The sequence below is a fragment of the Oncorhynchus mykiss genome, chromosome 1, assembly GCF_057628025.1.
Source record: "Oncorhynchus mykiss isolate SJ-2025 chromosome 1, ASM5762802v1, whole genome shotgun sequence".
Taxonomy (NCBI): Eukaryota; Metazoa; Chordata; class Actinopteri; order Salmoniformes; family Salmonidae; genus Oncorhynchus; species Oncorhynchus mykiss.
The window spans coordinates 26,212,961-26,230,747 of NC_143022.1; the positions used below are offsets into that span (position 1 = coordinate 26,212,961).

Genomic DNA, 17,787 nt, shown 5'->3' on the forward strand with positions numbered 1-17,787 from the left:
TATAGCCCTGCTGCATGCCCCTCCCCGCTGCACTCATTTGACTGACACTAGAATCTCATGCATTGTTTTGCTGTTTCTTTAGGATGAAGATTTGTTTAGAACAGACATAGAGAGCGGTTGGGGCAGTGTTGACCTGATGGGTCTGTGTGCTGGAGGCCTGGCAGGGAGGAGGGGAGATAGACACTGACGGTCATATGGCTGGATTGTTCAGAGTGCTTCCGGACCAGAGGAGAAAACATGCCAATGCGAATCAGGAGGAGTCCAGACAACCGCAGAGGACTAACTTTAATGCATAACTCGCGCTCATTGTGTGTCCCCTTGAATCCCTTCAAGTCCACTTACCTTGTCACACACATGCAAGCTGAAATCTCAGTCAGAGCTCGGATCCTATCAGGACCCATTATGCCGTAACAGACTACTCAGTCCCAGCCTCCTTGGCATGATACACTGCTCCATTCCCAGACAGATCCTCGCAACCCCTCTTCCACCTCCCCTCATAACAGCCTATTACACGTACACACTCCGTGTGGTGCTGACATCCATTATACACAGTCTATAAAGCAAGAACACCCGAGTAGGCTCCCAAATGGCACAATCAAGGGTCTGAAATCAAACCGGACCCTGGTTTGATTCCAGGCTGTATCACAACTGGCTGTGATTGGGAGTCCCATAGGGCAGGCCACAATTGGCCCAGTGTCGTTTGGCTGGGGTAGGTCGTCATTGCTAATAACAATTTGTTCTTAACTGACTTGCCTATTTAAAAATAAAACCAATTTCCATGACATGGACTGACCAGGTGAATCTACAGTACACAGTTTTGTTGTAACCCTTGACAAACACCTCATTCAACTCATTGAGGACTTGATGATTAGTTGAAGTTGAATCAGGTGTGCTTCTCCAGGGTTAGGTTTCAAATGTGTAATGTTAGTAGTGTTACTGGAGGACCAGGGTAGGGAAACACTGGTGTAAGGTACAGGAGGAGCTAGAGGTGAAGCAGCGGAATGTCTGTACCTCGGGTGGCCAGACCTGGGTTCAAATACTATTTCAATTTCTTTTCAATAGATTTCTAAACAAGTATTCAGATAACCTTTATTTGAAAAAAACAAAAAAAAACAAGTAGTGGAATATTGGAATGTATTTGTAAATACACTGTGCTGGGTGCGTTTTTGAGTGGATTACTTTTGCCTTTCAAAGTTTGTTGCATTATGGGGATAGAAATTGTTTGACTTGCGCCTACATGTTGACTGCAAACATCAACTGATCAAAGGTCATGAAATTGTGACTGCAGGTTTATGCAGTTGATCAATATGAGCAGCTATCGCCTGCATGATTGACTATTGTCAGCTAATCATTTGGGTGTTTTTGTTTGACCCACAACAAATGTGACCAACGACATGAAAGAAACAGGAACCAACTCTGTATACAGTGGATATGTACAAATGAATGTGATATTTGAGTCCCCCTCTCACCAATTTGATTGTACAATGTACAAACATATTTTCAGGTTGTGAGTGCTTGATATGGAGGTTGGAGACATGTTTATTTCGACGTTAATAAAATATGTTCTTTATAATGTCAACACTGCCATGTTGCACTGAACTTTGCTGTTGGAAAACCACATCAGTGTCTGACTTTTGGTTGTCACTGATACACCTCCCCCTACTTAACTCCTCAACCTTTGTCAACAGTCGGTTGCTTTAGCCTTACCACTCAAACAAGCCCACTGACTCAAATACACTCCCATGGATTGACTACTTGGTTTTTACAAATAACCATTCAAAAACTCAAATAAAAGTACTTGTTTTTTGCTATGTATTTGAAAATACTCATAAAATATATTTAATAAACAAGTATTAAAATACACATGCACTGTATTTGAACCCAGGTCTACTGGTGGCCTGTTATATCAGCCTATAACCGTGTGTGGGGTACAGTGTCCTGGCTCTAGTGTGATCTATACCAGAGGATGCAGCAATAGGAAGCCCTAGGTTGAGATAGTTGGGCTGAACTTGACAACAGCTGTTAGGTGGGTTCATCCTCACCAAAGGACCATGCCAGGTGGCCTGGAAAGTATGAATGACAGCTACCCAGTGCATTTGTCACCCCATTGCCTGCTGACATCTACTGTTCATGTCAACATTGGGAACTAATCATCTGATAAGATGTGTGTGTGTGAGGCCATGCCCTGACGATGCTGGCGTGAGATCAAACTGTCCTCTCCATCTCTCCCTGGGCACAATGTTGATTAAAGTCTGTGGAGTGTGTAAGCCTCCAGAAAGGTCTCCAAAAACACCAAATAACAATTATTTTAATAGATACAGTATTAAACAGACAAATCCCTCTGCTCTCTCATCACATCACTCTTGAGTTGTTTCCCTGTCTGTCATATGTGGACCAGACCACACACACACCCACCCACATTATTGTAACTAAGATTCATTGTAACAAAGAAACACTAATACTTGCAGGTGCTTAAGTGATAAGAGCACATGTTCAAAATGTTATTTTCAGAGTTTCCCAGAATGTATCAAGTAAATCTGTTGCCTGCCAGTCTGTCTCTCAGCCTGACTATATGTTGTGGTGTCTTTTGGCCTGTGAATGTGAGGCATGTTATTTTTTTAAATTGACAACTTAAGCTTTGGTAAGCACTTGCTACACTCACACGGAAAGGGGAGCATGATACTGCCAAGGTCTCATATGTTTTTCTGTTTTAAACCCTTAACTGATTCACATGTTTTAAAGGGGGATCGGTCAGTCCAATGTTTTATGAAAACCAGAAAAGAAATTTGATGCCCACTTCTTAACTGTTCTACCTTGCTTGATACCATGACTTCAGTCTGTCCTCAGTGATCTGTTGTCTTCAGGTATAAGTCCAGCCCAGGCAATAATATCTTAAACTTAACTAGTGCAATTCATCATTTGCATTTCAATTGTTTACAGTACATATTTAATTACTTTAATGATGTATAAAGACAGCTGTATTTGTCTGCTCTGGTTCCTTTTATTTAATGCAGAACTACACCATTGTCTACAACAGCTTCAGTGCCTCTTAGTGATATGTCAAATGAGGTCAGGTGCCATACAACCTGCATAGTGCTCTTTGAGGCGGGAGACCCTGCGTGACCCACTGAACGCTTAAAATACTCATGTTACGTCGCTCTAATTTTGTAATACATTAAAACAAATCCCCTCTCACCCTACTTCCTCTTTTAGAAGCTGATTCATTTCTGCCTTGTAAGAACTTGTAAGTCCACCACAGTCCCTCCTATCCCTACAAAAGACAATTCTCTTTTCCTATTAGAATAAGAAAGGGCATCATACAGGACGGTTTATCGGCATTAGTGTGTGTTAACAGTGCTTGACTTGGGCAGAAGCTCACTGGAGCTAAGTACTGGCACCTCAAGTGTTCTACTACTTGAGCTCCTGTACCTCTATAGAATACTAGCTCAAAGGTATTGTAGAGTTCCTAAATATCAACAGTGCTGGCACCAAGTCAAGCACTGTGTGTTAATGTGTTTGTGTGTGGGTGATGGAGAGAGAAAGACCGGTGGATTCTCACCCGCTGCTCATTAAAAGTTGGCCTAATTGAGCTGTCAGCCGACACAGTCAAAACAAAACCACGGACAACAACCTCTGACCCAACTCGGTTAGTTAGTGTTGCCTCGACACAATTCAGTTTTTTTTATTAGCATGACAAATATACATTATTGCTGCTAAAGCATGCATGCCATTAACAGAACAGTAGACAAAGACAACAATGCACTCTGATATTTCTTTACCTCCGGGGGACCTCCCACCTCCTCATCCCCTTCATTGTTTGTTTAAGGATGTGCCATCCCAGATAATTGGACCCAGATAAAAGGGGAGGGCGTCTGAACAGGACAGAGAGTCACACTACGGGACACAAATGTTCCAAGACCCTGTACCGCCACCTTTTACTGCCTCACATTTTGTCACATGCTTCGTAAACAACAGGTGTAGACTAACAGTGAAATGCTTACATCTTAGAGTCATTCTGCACTTTCCCAACAGAGTGCATCTAGATCATCTACACTTGTAAGCACTTGCACAGTTCCATTGGAGCATTATGTTCTTGTTATTAGTGTATGAACACTGGAACAATGAAGGACTGTGCAGAAGCTGGTATGAAGTCACAAAGATTGACATTTTCCTTACAGATATATAATTTGACATGCCAAGAAAACCACATGAACTGACTATAGAATAAAATGGATGTGGAATGACTCGAGCACTATGGTATTGATAATCTGCAGGGATTTATGGCAGAGAGGGGCAGCGTTGAAGGTTACCCTCTAGAATGACGGTTTTTAAGTCTGCCGGGCAGTTGACAGGGAACACGGTGTGGGTGGTGTTCTTTCTCTCCACCAATGTGGCCACAGCCTCACCAAGGTCCAGGTGGTTCAGGTAACCAGGAGCCACACGCTCTGGAGGGGCCACACCTGTGTTGATCTTTACCTAAAAGAGCAAGAGAATGGAAGCCAGTTGGCATTGATTAATGATAGTCAATTTATGGTATATGAAACCGCAAACAAGGCAAGAGAATGTTGTATTCACGATCGCAATGTTGCAGACAACTTTTATCAACAATTGCTCTTTGGGCAGACTGAGACAAGTACTGCAACTGATACCCCAGCTAACTATCTAACCAAGCAATGGGAGTTTCATATTATGGATCTTGGCCAAACCTGGTTGAGTTTGCAGGGTACTTCTGGGTACTCCTCTCGTAATACCTGACAAAATGCCAGGGTGCTGGCAGCGCCAACAGTCAGGAACCCTGTACCTGGCATCAACAGCTTCTCCCCAGCACCACCTGCGGCACAGCACACATCACTGCCAAATAACACTCAAGTCATACTCAGCAAGTGCAAAGAGAAAAATCATGTTATATCAAGTGGGGAAGAAGGTTGTTCCTCAAAACAAGGTGTTGCCCATCTCTCACTCAAACTTGGCAAAAGGTCCAATCACTTTCACATAATGCTCAGAAGGACATATACTACTTTCCTGGCCTCTACAGCGCTAGCCTTTTGGGAGCCCTAAGTGAGATTTTGTTGAGGGCCCCCTACCTCGAGGCAAAATATTTTAGTGCCCGTGCCCCCCCCCCCCCCCTTTTGACAGTGGAGAGTTTTAAGTTAATTTCCTGCAATTCTACACATTTTACAATGGGGAGTACATAAGACTTTATGGGTTTAAAGGCCCAGTGCAGTCAAAAACATGATTTTGTGTTATGTTTTCAGTGCATTTGGAAAATATTCAGACACCTCCCGTTTTTCCACATTTTGTTACATTATTGCCTTATTCTAAAATTGATTAAATAAAACATGTTCCTCAGCAATCCACACACAATACTCCATAATGGCAACGTGAAAACAGGTTCTGAATACACACCTTATTTACATATGTTTTTGCACCCTTTGAAAATTAGCTTGGATGCATCCTGTTTCCATTGATCATCATTAAATGTTACTACAACTTGGAGTCCACCTGTGATACATTCAATTGATTGGACATGATTTGAAAAAGGCACACACCTGTCTATATAAGGTCTGACTGTTGTCATTGCATGTTAAAGCAAAAACGAAGCCATGAGGTGGAAGGAATTGTCCGTAGAGCTCAGAGACAGGATTGTGTCAAGGCACAGAACTGGGGAAGGGTACCAAACAATGTCTGCAGCATTTGAAGGTCCCCAAGAACACAGTGGCCTCCATCATTCTTAAATGGTTGAAGTTTGGAACCACCAAGACTCTTCCTAGAGAGGGCCGCCCGGCCAAACTGAGCAATCAGGGGAGAAGTGCCTTGGTCAGTGAGGTGACCAAGAACCCGTTGGTCACTCTTACAGAGCTCCAGAGTTCCTCTGTGGAGATGGGAGAACCTTCCAGAAGGACAACCATCTTTGCAGCACTCCACCAATCAGGCATTTATGGTAGAGTAGCAAGACGGAAGCAACTTCAGTAAAAAGGCACATGACAGCCCGCTTGGCATTTGCCAAAAGGCACCTAAAGGACTCTGACCATGAGAAACCAGATTCTCTGGTCTGATGAAACCAATATTGAACTCTTTGGCCTGAACACCAAGCGTCAGGTCTGGAGGAAACCTGGCACCATCCCTACAGTGAAGCATGGTGGTGGCAGCATCATGCTGTGGGGCTGTTTTTCAGCAGCAGGGACTGGGAGACTAGTCAGGATTGAGTGAAAGATGAACAGAGAAGTACAGAGAGATACTTGATGAAGTCCTGAGCGCTCTGGAGCAGGTTATCAGACTGGGGCAAAGGTTCACCTTCCAACATGACAACGCAGGAGTGGCTTCGGGACAAGTCTCAATGTCCTTGAGAGGCCCGGCCAGAGCCCGGACTTTAACCAGATCGAACATCTCTGGAGAGATCTGAAATTAGCTGTGCAGCGACACTCCCCATCCAACCTGACAGAGCTTGAGAAGATCTGCAGAGAAGAATGGGAGAAACTCCCCAAATACAGGTGTGCCAAGCTTGTAGCGTCATCTCCAAGAAGACTCAAGGCTGTAATCCCTGCTAAAGGTGCTTCAACAAAGTAACAGAGTAAAACAGAGTAAAATGGTCTGAATACTTATGTAAATATAATATTTCAGTTTAAAACATTTAAAAAAACTTATTGCTATATCATTATGGGTATTTTGTGTAGATTGATGAGGGATAAAAACGATTTAATCTATTTTAGAATAAGGCTATGACAAAATGTGGCTAAAGCCAAGGGGTCTGAACACTATATATACAAAAGTATGTTGACAACTTAAAATTAGTTGATTCAGCTATTTTAGCCACACTCGTTGCTGACAAGTGTATACAATTGAGCACGCCGCCATATAATCTCCATAGACAAACATTGACAGTAGAGTGGACTTACTGAAGAGCTCAGTGACTTTCAACGTGGCACCGTCATAGGATGCCACCTTTCTAACAAGTCAGTTCGTCAAATTTCTACCCTGCTAGAGCTGCCCCGGTCAACTAAGTGCTGTTATTGTGAAGTGGAAACATCTAGGAGAAACAGAGGCTCAGCCGCAAAGTGGTAGGCCAGACAAGTTTACAGAATGGGGCCACCAAGTGCTGAAGTGCGTAGTGCATAAAAATCCTGTCCTAGGTTGCAACAGTCACTACCGATTTCTAAACTGCCTCAGGAAGCAACATCAGCACAATAAGTGGTTGTCAGGAGCTACATAAAATGGGTTTCTATGGCCGAGTAGCCACATGCAAGCCTAAGATCACCATGCACAATGCCAAGCATCCGTTGGTGTGGAGTAAAGCTCGCCGCCATTGGACTCTGGAGCAGTGGAAACACATTCTCTGGAGTACTGAATCACGCTTCATCATCTGGCAGTCTGTCAGACAAATCTGGGTTTGGCAGATGCCAGAAGAATGCTACCTGCCTAGTTTGGTGGAGGAGGATTAATGGTCTGGAACTGTTTTTCATGGTTTGGGCTAGGCCCCCTAGGTCCAGTGAAGGGAAATATTAACGCTACAGCATCCAATGACATTTTAGACGATTCTGTGCTTCCAACTTTGTGGCAACCGTTTGGGGAAGGCCCTTTCCTGTTTCAGCATGACAATGCCACCATGCATAAAGAGAGGCCCATACAAAAATGGTTTGTCGAGATTGGTGTGGAAGAACTTGACTGGCCTGTACAGAGCCTTGACCGCAACCCGATCGAACACCTTTGGGATGAATTGGAACACCGACTGCGAGCCAGACCTAATCGCCCAACCTCACTAATGCTTGAGGCTGAATGGAAGCAAGTCCCTACAGCAATGTTCCAACATCTAGCGGAAAGCCTTCCCAGAAGAGTGGTGGCTGTTAAAGCAGGAAGGGGGGGGGGGGGGGGGGGACGAACTCCATGTTAATGCCCATAATTTTGGAATGAGATGTTTGATGAGCAGGTGTCCACATACTTTTGGTCATGTAGTGTATTTCTACCTTAGGAGGTTGGAATAATACTGTGACATTGTGAACATGATAATGCCTTTAGTGAAAGAGCTGTTTGAAAAGACTGCTTGTTTTGGTGGGATGGAGTTTTGGCCTTCCATGGTAACATCACCATGCAGTGAATTAGTTTTTTGACCAATAAGAAAGAGAGTTCCAAACCTCTCTGCCATTAACAGCTAATTTTCAGTTTTCCCTTCCCCACTTAGACCACTCCGAGACAGTCCTAGCAAAATTATTTATTGAGAAATTGCTCTTTGCTAAGAAGCTGTGTTTATTTTTTACCATTTTAATTTAAATCACAGTAAGGTACTTAATTGTTACCAGAAATGATTTGATACTGAGATAAAAACAACTGAATTGGACTGCTAAAGCACATTTTCCACAATTATAATTTTTTTGCCATGGGGCGGAGAGAAAGCGTTGCAACTTTATAACAAATTTTATGCAATTCTACTCATTTTGCAATGGGGCAGAGAGATTAGCTTTAAGACGGCAGACAATTTCCTACAATTCAACACATGTTGCCATGACTTATGCCATGTTAATATGATATCTGAGTGAGAATGACGAACAAATCAATGGGGGGCCCCCCGGAGGTCAGGGCCCCTGGGTAAGTGCCCTGGGTGCCCAGTCGGTATTTGGCCATAATTACTACAAGTTTAGATAGTCTAACCAGCTAACTACCAATCTAAAAATTGTAAGCTGACATGGCTAATTGAGTGACTGTCAGTAACTGACAAAGAAAAACTACTGATGCACAACCACATTTCAAAATTGCACCTGGTGCATTCTACTAATCTTACTCTCACCAATACATTGAGACACCTAAGCGACCGCTTATGTCACTTGTGCCTGGAACCGGCACTGACTGGCTGGGATGTTGGGAGGGGCCCAGGTGGGAGACTCACCTGTGATAAAGGTGTAGGTGCAGTTGGGGTCGTCTCTCACCAGTGGAAAGAAGACCTTCCATGATACAAAGGTGCTGAACAGCAATGTCTCAATCACCTACGGGTGGATGAGAAGAATGAGGAAAATAGATTAATACAGAGAAGAAAGGAGGGAGAGAGGTGGCGAATTCAACACGAGAGGAAAATCGAGAAAGATGTGGAACTGACAGCAAAGAGAGGAAGACTGGAGTGAGGCTTAAAAACAAGGAAGTCATGGCAGCTTAAAAGATAATGGTGATGATATCAACTCTGGATCATGGATTAGTCTGAGTTGTGTTGAGGACTCACCCAGTGTAGTTCTTTCAGAGTCTGGCTATGTGGAGGTCCACCCTGCCACCAGCTGAAACCCAGAGATGACACAATGTCTGTCACCTTGCCAACAGACTTCAGAAGGGCCTGCTTGACCACCTCTGCCCCTTCCTCTGAACCTAAGAAAAAGAGTAACAGAGTTTGAGAGGTATTTCCATACACTACCTTTTGGGGATATGGGATACCTTCAACAATACTCTCACTTGTAAAATGTGTCGATGTAAAATTGTTTCTGACAAGTATTACCAACATTCCCCACTAGAGTGGTGAGGTTGTCTTTGGTGGAGGGAGAAACAAACCCCCTGAGTTTATCCAACCTGCTGTTGTCTCTGGAGATAACCGCCACCTTGAAACCTTAAAACAAGTATAGTACACAGTCACAATCAGGACATGTCATTATCAAATGTGACTGACACATGACAAACAAAAGGGCAATTTTACTGCAGTAGATGGTTCTGCTTACATTTGAACTGTTTCATATAACATTTTACAATGTTATGTTACTATACTATAAGAAAAAATAATTATTAAATTGTCACTTGAGGAGACTGTGTGGTTAGACAAATTCATGATTGAAATTATGATACCCTCTAACAAAAAGTACATCCAAAAGGGAAATACCAATCAATTAACTCAGCGTCGTGACATTTTGATCCAAACCATACATTTATTATCTATGGCTTCCCGACGAACCTGTGTCTAGACTAAGCCTTTTTACCAGCACTATTGACGAGAGAAAAAAAACAATATATTAACATTATTCTTGAGGTTAACTGCTAGTTGGATTTCAATTCCTAAAACCTCAAGATGACGTCAAGTTTTCGGATATTCTTAAGAGAATCACACGCTGAATTATGTGCGTAAAGGAGATTCCAGTTGTTTTACGGGCAAATGCACTCATGACAACCACATTGACACCGCCATAATCCTTGTTTCCCGCGCAGTCTCAATTACTAAAATGTTTATTTCATATATTACCCAACAATATACCTTGAGAAACGCAGAAATCAACTAACTTCCCAGCAGAGCCATGCTGATCCAGCCGACAACGGCCATACATGCGTAAAATGTCACGTGGCACACAATTTAACATACCTCTTCATATATAGCCTATCCTACATATTTTGCACGCAGGACCTTTTAGATTAATTTCACCACTTAATCCGGCCCATTGATCGGGCAGAGGCATTGTCTTGGCGCAGGTGTATCGGTTCCCAGACTCCAAATGCTCCCTAACTCAATGAGGACATCTTACCTTTGTCAAGGAGTGCTTTAACTATTCCAGAGCCCACTGTTCCTGCTCCACCGAGAGCTAACACAACTCTGTCAGCGTTTGACATGCTGGATAGGTCCACAGGACTGAACAGTTTTAATGAGACTGACAGTCTGAGTCTATAGAGAGCATTTTGTACCGCCCGGGACCTTTAAACAAATCATAGCGGCCACAGTTACGCCCTTCTACCAGTGTCACTGAAGCCACGCCCGTATCAGGTGAAAGAACAACCCATAAAACCTAACTGATTTGGTCTCTCTCTCTCAGAACGACAATGACTACATTTACATGCAAACAGTATTGCGGATAGTAGCTCATATCCCGCTTAGGGTCTTATTCGGGATAAACTGTTTACATGCACCTTTGATATCCCGTTCAGGATTGTCCCTGTATCCTTGAATAAACATAATATTCCTAAATTAAGTTCATATGAGTTAAATTGAATAGTTACTGAAATCTGGACACTGGCTGTAGGCCTACGACCTCTCACGTGTAGCGTAATATAATATTAAATCCAGCAGAGGCATGAATGTCTTGCTGTAAAATGATACAACGAATGTTAATTTTGTCTCGGGAACAGGAGTGGAGAAATATGATTTCTTTCTTTCATTCAGCATCTCTTGAGAAAATGTGAAGGAACATGTAATGTGTTATATTTGACACTGTCATGGAAGCAGACAGTATTTCAACCACATAACATATGCGCCCAAGATGAACTTAAGTCTTATCAGAAACGTGCTTCATCGTTTTCTCAGCTTTTCGTTCCCTTAAAACCGGTCAAACTGATGACATTGGACATTTTTCACAGGACCAATCTTTTTGAAGTGATTTGTTTGAAAATCAGATGAAAACATCATGACATAACACCATAGACTGCACAACACCCATGATATACCCAACTAAGCCTGCACAGACCGTGAAAAACAACAATAAACAGTATGCATGTAAACTTGGTTAGTGAATAAATGATGACATCGATAGAATATCGCGCACTCTGGTGGAGAAAAACATAGATTTCGGATGAGCTCAAAGCAGCCTGTTGAATTCGTAGATGTATATTCATAGTCACAGACTCCTCACTCTCTTGCTGTATTTTGAATATTTATATTGCTGTATATTAAGAAAAAAATACGCAATTGAATGGTTTGGAAATTTGTGAAGTATAAAAATGTACTTATTTTGTCAAACCATACTCCGGGCTGGCGCCCGAGCTAAATCGAAGGCCCCCACACTTTTAGGGTGACACGTGACGGGGTTTATTTTTCGGAACTCGGGGTTGGGTTCAAATCACGCTCGTCAATTTTTACAGCAGTGTTCCTTGCATTTGTGATGGTTTAAGGAAAGGTCCCACCATATATAAAGTGTTGGTGAGTTGTTTTTGTTTGTTAGCAACTGGGTTTCATATGTTTACATTATTTAGCTAGTAAGCAAGTTAGCTATATTACTTAGCTTATAGCTAGCTAGCTGGCTGGCTAGCTAACGTAGTTGCCAAAACGCACCAGCAAGTGGACGATGGAGTCGTGTGGTTGAATTTCATAGCTAAAATTATTTCTTTAAACATAGTGTCAGCAAAATTGTACGGGTGGACTGGTGTCATTGACCGAGCCCAGCAAGGTGCGCAAAAGCTAGCTAGCTAAATAGCTAGATAACTAGCTTAGTTTATTTTTTATTTTTAACACAGTGTTTTTTGACGTTAACGCTACTGCTGACTTGTAACGCAATTAAAAGTTTTGGTCTAATATTTGTAACACGCTGTCTACTTTTTAGCTAGAAAGCTAGCTAACTAATCAAGTCTTATCAGGTCACTTTCGCTTTCATTTTAGGGAGGGCGATAGTTTCATCCCTAATGTAATGGCTGAATGTTATGGGACCATTCTCCTGGGATGTAAATGTGTGATAAACAGACGTAATTTCTAAAAACAATACCTAGGTCAAATGATTCCAGTTGCAGTAGAGTACAGTCAAGGGGTTTCATTGATTATTTTGTCTTTGTTGGGTTTTTTCTATGTAGCTGAGATGACTGTCCCTGGGAAGAAAGCCAGGGATCTGGTGGAACTGTACCGGGTCAGTTTGGAGCACCGGATTGAGCAAGGTGACTGGAACCTAGTATGCAGAGATGAGGAACTGATTAAGAAGGTAGAGGGACTGCTGATGGGGGACTGTGCCCAGGACACACATTCCTTGGGACTGGACCCCCTCAGTGTAATGGAGGACTCGCTTCAGACAGCACAAGGAGTTGGATTGAAGGGGCTGGCTAGAGCCTTTGAAGTGCTGGAACTGGCATCCCTCAACCTGTACTTGTGTCCCTGGAGAAAGGAATACAGAGTGGTAAAGGTATGCTAATTTGGGGAATATACTGGTAACTGCGAAAATGAAGGAAATGCCAACAGTGTGTTGATGGGGCATTGAGCCTCCGATGAGCTGCCAGAACAGCTTCAATGCACCTTGGCATAGATTCTACAAGTGTTTGAAACTATACTGGAGGAATGCGACACCATTCTTCCATGAGAAATTCCATAATTTGGTGTTTTGACTCCAGGCAGTGCTCCAGCTGTGTTAAATTGGGTTGAGATCTGGTGACTGAGACACGCATACACCCCTTTTAAACTCCATATGCTCCTTTGAGACTTCCTAAGTCAGAGTTATTTTCTAGCAGGCTAGCCAAATTAATGGGCAACTGGTAATTTTTATACATGACCCTAAGCATGATGGGATGTTTTAATTGCTTAATTAACTCAGGAACCACACCTGTGGAAGCACCTGCTTTCAATATACTTTGTATCCCTCATTTAGTCAAGTGTTCCCTTCATTTAGGCAATTACCTGTATATTGGTGGAGTGCTCATCAGCAATGTATAATCTCATCATGAATGCTGTTTTGGCTTCAATTGTGTGACTTTGCCTTTGTCCAGAAATATAATTTGTTCGGTTCCTACATTTGAATAACAATACAACCTTCCTCCTTTTATAGATGTTCTCAGGCATGTTCACACATTACATCAAGCCGGTGCTGTCCATGCAGCAGGTGGCCGATCTGTTTGGGTTGCTTGGGTACCAGGCTTCAGAGGCCAGACTATGTGAAGAGCTTAGGCTATGTTCCCCAGCCCTCCCAGTGGACACCCTTCTCCGCCTGTCCTGTGCTTTCTTCACTGCACGTTGTGAGTGTCGCTTACTGTTGTCTGCCATAGTACCCCAGGGCAGAAGGGTGGAGTGGGAGCTCAACCTGGTGCAGGAGAGGCAGAAAGGTCACAGCCTGCAGATAGCATTGGACAACAGCAAGAGAAGGTTGGAGACTATACCACAGGAAGGGGATTTTCTTGAGTCATCTACTATAGAGGCAGACTTGGATTTGTACACAGATGATGAGTTTAATGGGCATAAAGAAGTTGGGTTAGTCAGAGATCCTCTCTATTCACCAAGAAGGGTGTACACGAGAGGGCTTTCTTCTCAACGAGAGAATATCTGTGTCTCCTCACTGAACTGCCAGTTGATTAAGACACCATCATTAGCACCAACCAGAAACACCCCAACTCACAAGCAAAGGGAAAGTCCAAATAAAGAGTTGGCCATGTCCGGGTCAGATAAAGGGGATTCACAATTGCTGTCTGCAAAAGCATCAGGGAATGCCCACCCTGTGTCACCAGGGGGCAGTCAGTTCTGCATCGAGTGCTACACTAGCCCTTGCATCCATCATTGCAAGAATTGCAATACCTTACGTAGCTTGAACTGCCCCATATTGGAGAGGTGCAAAGACGAGGGTCATGAAGTAAAACATATTGATGGTGAAGTCCTACAGGAGCAGAGAGAGAGCAGTGGATTATCACCACGGCTAGGAAGTCCTGGAGAGGGAGGTGTGCCACTCTATGAGGATAAGAGAGAGTTCTGCCCTCCACTTGATGTTTTTGAAGCAAGAAGCCTTACCCCTCAGCCCATTCCTTTTCATGACTGTTGCAACACTGCCAATCCAGACCCTGAGGTTACCTGCCTCACCTGCAAGGTATTCCACACTAGAGCCTGTAAAATGTTGGAGATGTGCCAGAGAAAGCACAAGATGCTCATGTTGGATGTCTGCTCAAGTGGGTTGGGGTGCACAAGGCCCCCTTGCAAACTATGCAGGTACTGCAGTGTTGTGTATTGTAAAGACTGTTGGTATAGAACACCACTTCAATGTGTTTGTGGCTACCCTTTTGATGAGTCCTCTGAAGTTTGAATTTAGGAACCATTTTAAAGGTACTTGATGGAATTGGGAAAAGCACTGATTTAAAAAAATGCCTATAAATATAATGATGGCAATCACTTACACGTTGCCTTAAATTCACAATATTCTTAATTTGTAATACGATTGTATAAATTAGCTTTATCCTACCCAGGGATTAAAAGTGAAATGCCAAACTCTTCTATATTTTTCTACTTTAGTCTACTCAGTAGGACCTTAAATTGCCCTGAATGTTTTTCATGATAATTCATCCAGTCTCATTGACTGTTGGGATCTGAAGCCTTATACTTATGTTAGTCTAATGCCAGTTATACATGTTGCAGCTCAAGAGTTAAGATAATATTGCCAAATGTGGGTTAAGTTGCTTGTTTTCATTATTTGTTCTGTTGTCAAAGTTATTTGAATAAAAATGGGATTTAAATTGGAAAAGATGTCTCGTGCATTTTAGATGTTGTGGCGCATAATTGGCCCAGCGCTGTTTTCTCTGCGGTCAGCTATCGGAGCCCTATACTAAAAATCAGGTTTGAGTAGTGAGGTAACTTTGGTCAACTCCGAGTTCAACTCGCGATAACTGATCACGTCTCACCTTTTTAGCCTGGTAAATTTCTATGGCAACAAATCCTTCATAACTAACCTGAAGGGTATATTACGTACTGGGTTTGAGGAGTCACAAGGTAACTTTGGTCAACTCTGAGTTAAACTCGATAACCAGTCATACGAAAGTGGCTCACCTTTTAGCCAGGTACAGTTATATGGCAATGAATCCTTCAGAACTGACCTGCTCCGGGGCAGGCTAACTCCACTTCTCCTGAATGAGGTGTCTGAGCTGGGAGTTGAGGACCAACTAAATAAGATTCCCTCCCTCTCACAAATATTGCGTCATCATCCCTTTCATTTGAGGGAAACCACTGATTACTATTTTATTAATGAAATGCTTTTTTTGTAAAGAAAGTAATTAAAATACCTATAACATTACATTTAGTAAAGACAGGATGAATTTGAAACTTCACGCACAGTAAAACTTGTATGACTTCATACAATTGTGCACACCAATGACAGCATAAAATACAGAACTTCTAATTGCCTATTTCACACCACAGCCTGCTAAGATGAAATCGCCCAAGGATGGACGTTTTAGTATTGTCTCAATGAGTACGATGTGCGACATGCACACGCCGGATGAGCAATATCCACTGTCGTAATACGGATGAAGCCTGAGCTGTAATGTGAAGCTAGCTAGCTTTAGAAAACCTAGCGTCGTAGTATACCACTCGGGTGACAGTCCACAGTTGAGTCAATATTTTAGCTCTGTTTGTGGACATTTGAAACAACTTGCAAGATAATTCAATATTCATTCAGACTACAAATCTGGATTCATAAATATATTTATTAATAAAGAATCAGTAAGAAAGGTTTCTTCATGGTCTGTTGTATATTATGTCCAAGAAGTTGTCTTAGTGCTCAATCAGGGTGACAAGGTTAGTTTGAAACTTGCCAGGTCACAGGCTCTGCCTTCTCATTCAGGCCTTTGAAACAAAAATGAAAACCTTATTAATAAAAGCAGTCACACACACATGCATAATTCATTTAATGTTGACCTGCCATGGGTCCAGTGATTGAAGTCAGATAGCAGGTTTGGGTAGATTAAATCTGGACAAGTTTATTTCAATTTGTCAATTTAGCTGCTCTGTGGAAGTAGCTATACATTAGAATGGCGATATGTGAATTCTTCCATAGTAGCTGTTATACCTTGGCTAGTAGAAAGGATCGGGACCAATTTTCAACTAATTTACTTTCTTCGTTCTCGATTCGAAAGAAAAGTGTATCTTATAAATGTCCGTATTCAGTTGCAAGTGGTTGTCCAAAAAAACTGAATATTCAAAATGTGGATTTTACTATCGAGTGAGAAATGCCTCTTGCATGTGTGTAGATCTTTGTTCAGGTTGCACTGTTTGGTGCACTGTCATCTACATAAAACAACTAGTTCCTGCAAAGAATGTTGGGAAATGCAAGATGTTTGACAGCCATAATGGCAAAGATTTTCCTATCTTTCTGAATATTCTCTGGTTTTTGGAGAAGCAACCGAACACAGTTTTTTAAGATACTTTCTTCGTTCTCGATTCGGAAGAAAAATGTATCGTCAAGAACAGGTTAACAGTGTGCCCATCCAGGACCCGCAGCTGGTGGTTGATGAAGATCTGCAGAGGCACAGTGGTGAGACCGCGGACTTCATGTGCAGCAGGCAAGCTGTGATCCAACATGCGCTCTGGGAACTCCAGAGCTAAGATACTAGTGACGGAGCTAGTGACACTACGACTTAAGACGCACACATTTGAACTTCCGCAACACCTTCACAACCTGAGATGCACACATTCGAACTTCTGCATCACCTTCACCATGGTGCGGATCACCTCCTGAGCCTCCGGACCCTGTGCGGTCCCAGGGTCCACCACTGCAGCCTGGACTCGAAGCACCGGGTCACCCACCTGGCAGACATGGGGGTATGACTATGAAGGACTTGGCGGGGGCTGGATCTTCCGCTTCATATTCTGTAGGTATGAACGAACCTTGACGCTTGTTGAGACCGAGAAGGGGCCACAGATGAGACGGGGACTACCCAGCCAATGGAGACAGTGAAATGGGGCCATGGGGCTTTTGAAACACACATTCTTTAGGCCCTAGTCGACAGCGCTGAAGTACAGAGTTATATTCATGGCTGGGTCCAGTCATGGCAGTACAGTCGGTCAGCTAATTTACAGCCCACCTACAAGAGACAAGCAAAGAACTGCCAAGAAGTAATTCAACAAAATATGGTCAACAACATAGTGGTGAAAGAGAAAGGTTGATATGTACATGAAAGATGGCCTGCTTACCAAATCAGTATTTCTGGCCCGGGTATGAGCAAAATCCTTTCACATTATCACATAACTGAGAAGCTAGATAGCAAGCAAATAGCTACAGCAGCTAGCTAAATTAGCGCACTAGACTAGATGACATTGAACCAACACTAAAGTCTGACTAACACGAGTATCATCTATACCATGCATGTGCTACACGTTTTCATAACATAATT

At 42.8% G+C, this 17,787-nt stretch overlaps 3 protein-coding genes across 3 annotated transcripts in view; 2 read left to right on the plus strand and 1 right to left on the minus strand.

Moving 5' to 3' along the window:
* Positions 1-2,987, plus strand: part of LOC110517311 (VPS9 domain-containing protein 1) — a 32,779-nt gene extending 29,792 nt beyond the window's left edge. Inside the window, exon 16 of the mRNA XM_090215475.1 lies at positions 83-2,987. The gene's annotated coding sequence lies outside the window, so the exon portion shown is untranslated. The remainder of the gene's footprint in view (positions 1-82) is intronic.
* Positions 2,988-3,711: 724 nt separating this feature from the next.
* On the minus strand, positions 3,712-10,646 carry LOC110517792 (uncharacterized). The gene is made up of 7 exons (XM_090215800.1): positions 10,482-10,646; positions 9,473-9,580; positions 9,206-9,345; positions 8,879-8,975; positions 4,707-4,831; positions 4,301-4,476; positions 3,712-3,885 (listed from the first exon to the last, which is right to left on the minus strand). Exons 1-7 carry the CDS (start codon positions 10,564-10,566, stop codon positions 3,822-3,824), a joined length of 795 nt encoding a protein of 264 aa, XP_090071926.1. The 5' UTR covers positions 10,567-10,646; the 3' UTR covers positions 3,712-3,821.
* Positions 10,647-11,314: 668 nt separating this feature from the next.
* spata2l (spermatogenesis associated 2-like) lies at positions 11,315-15,143 on the plus strand. The gene is made up of 3 exons (XM_021595766.3): positions 11,315-11,866; positions 12,511-12,833; positions 13,470-15,143. Exons 2-3 carry the CDS (start codon positions 12,516-12,518, stop codon positions 14,706-14,708), a joined length of 1,557 nt encoding a protein of 518 aa, XP_021451441.3. The 5' UTR covers positions 11,315-11,866; positions 12,511-12,515; the 3' UTR covers positions 14,709-15,143.
* Positions 15,144-17,787: the final 2,644 nt, after the last annotated feature.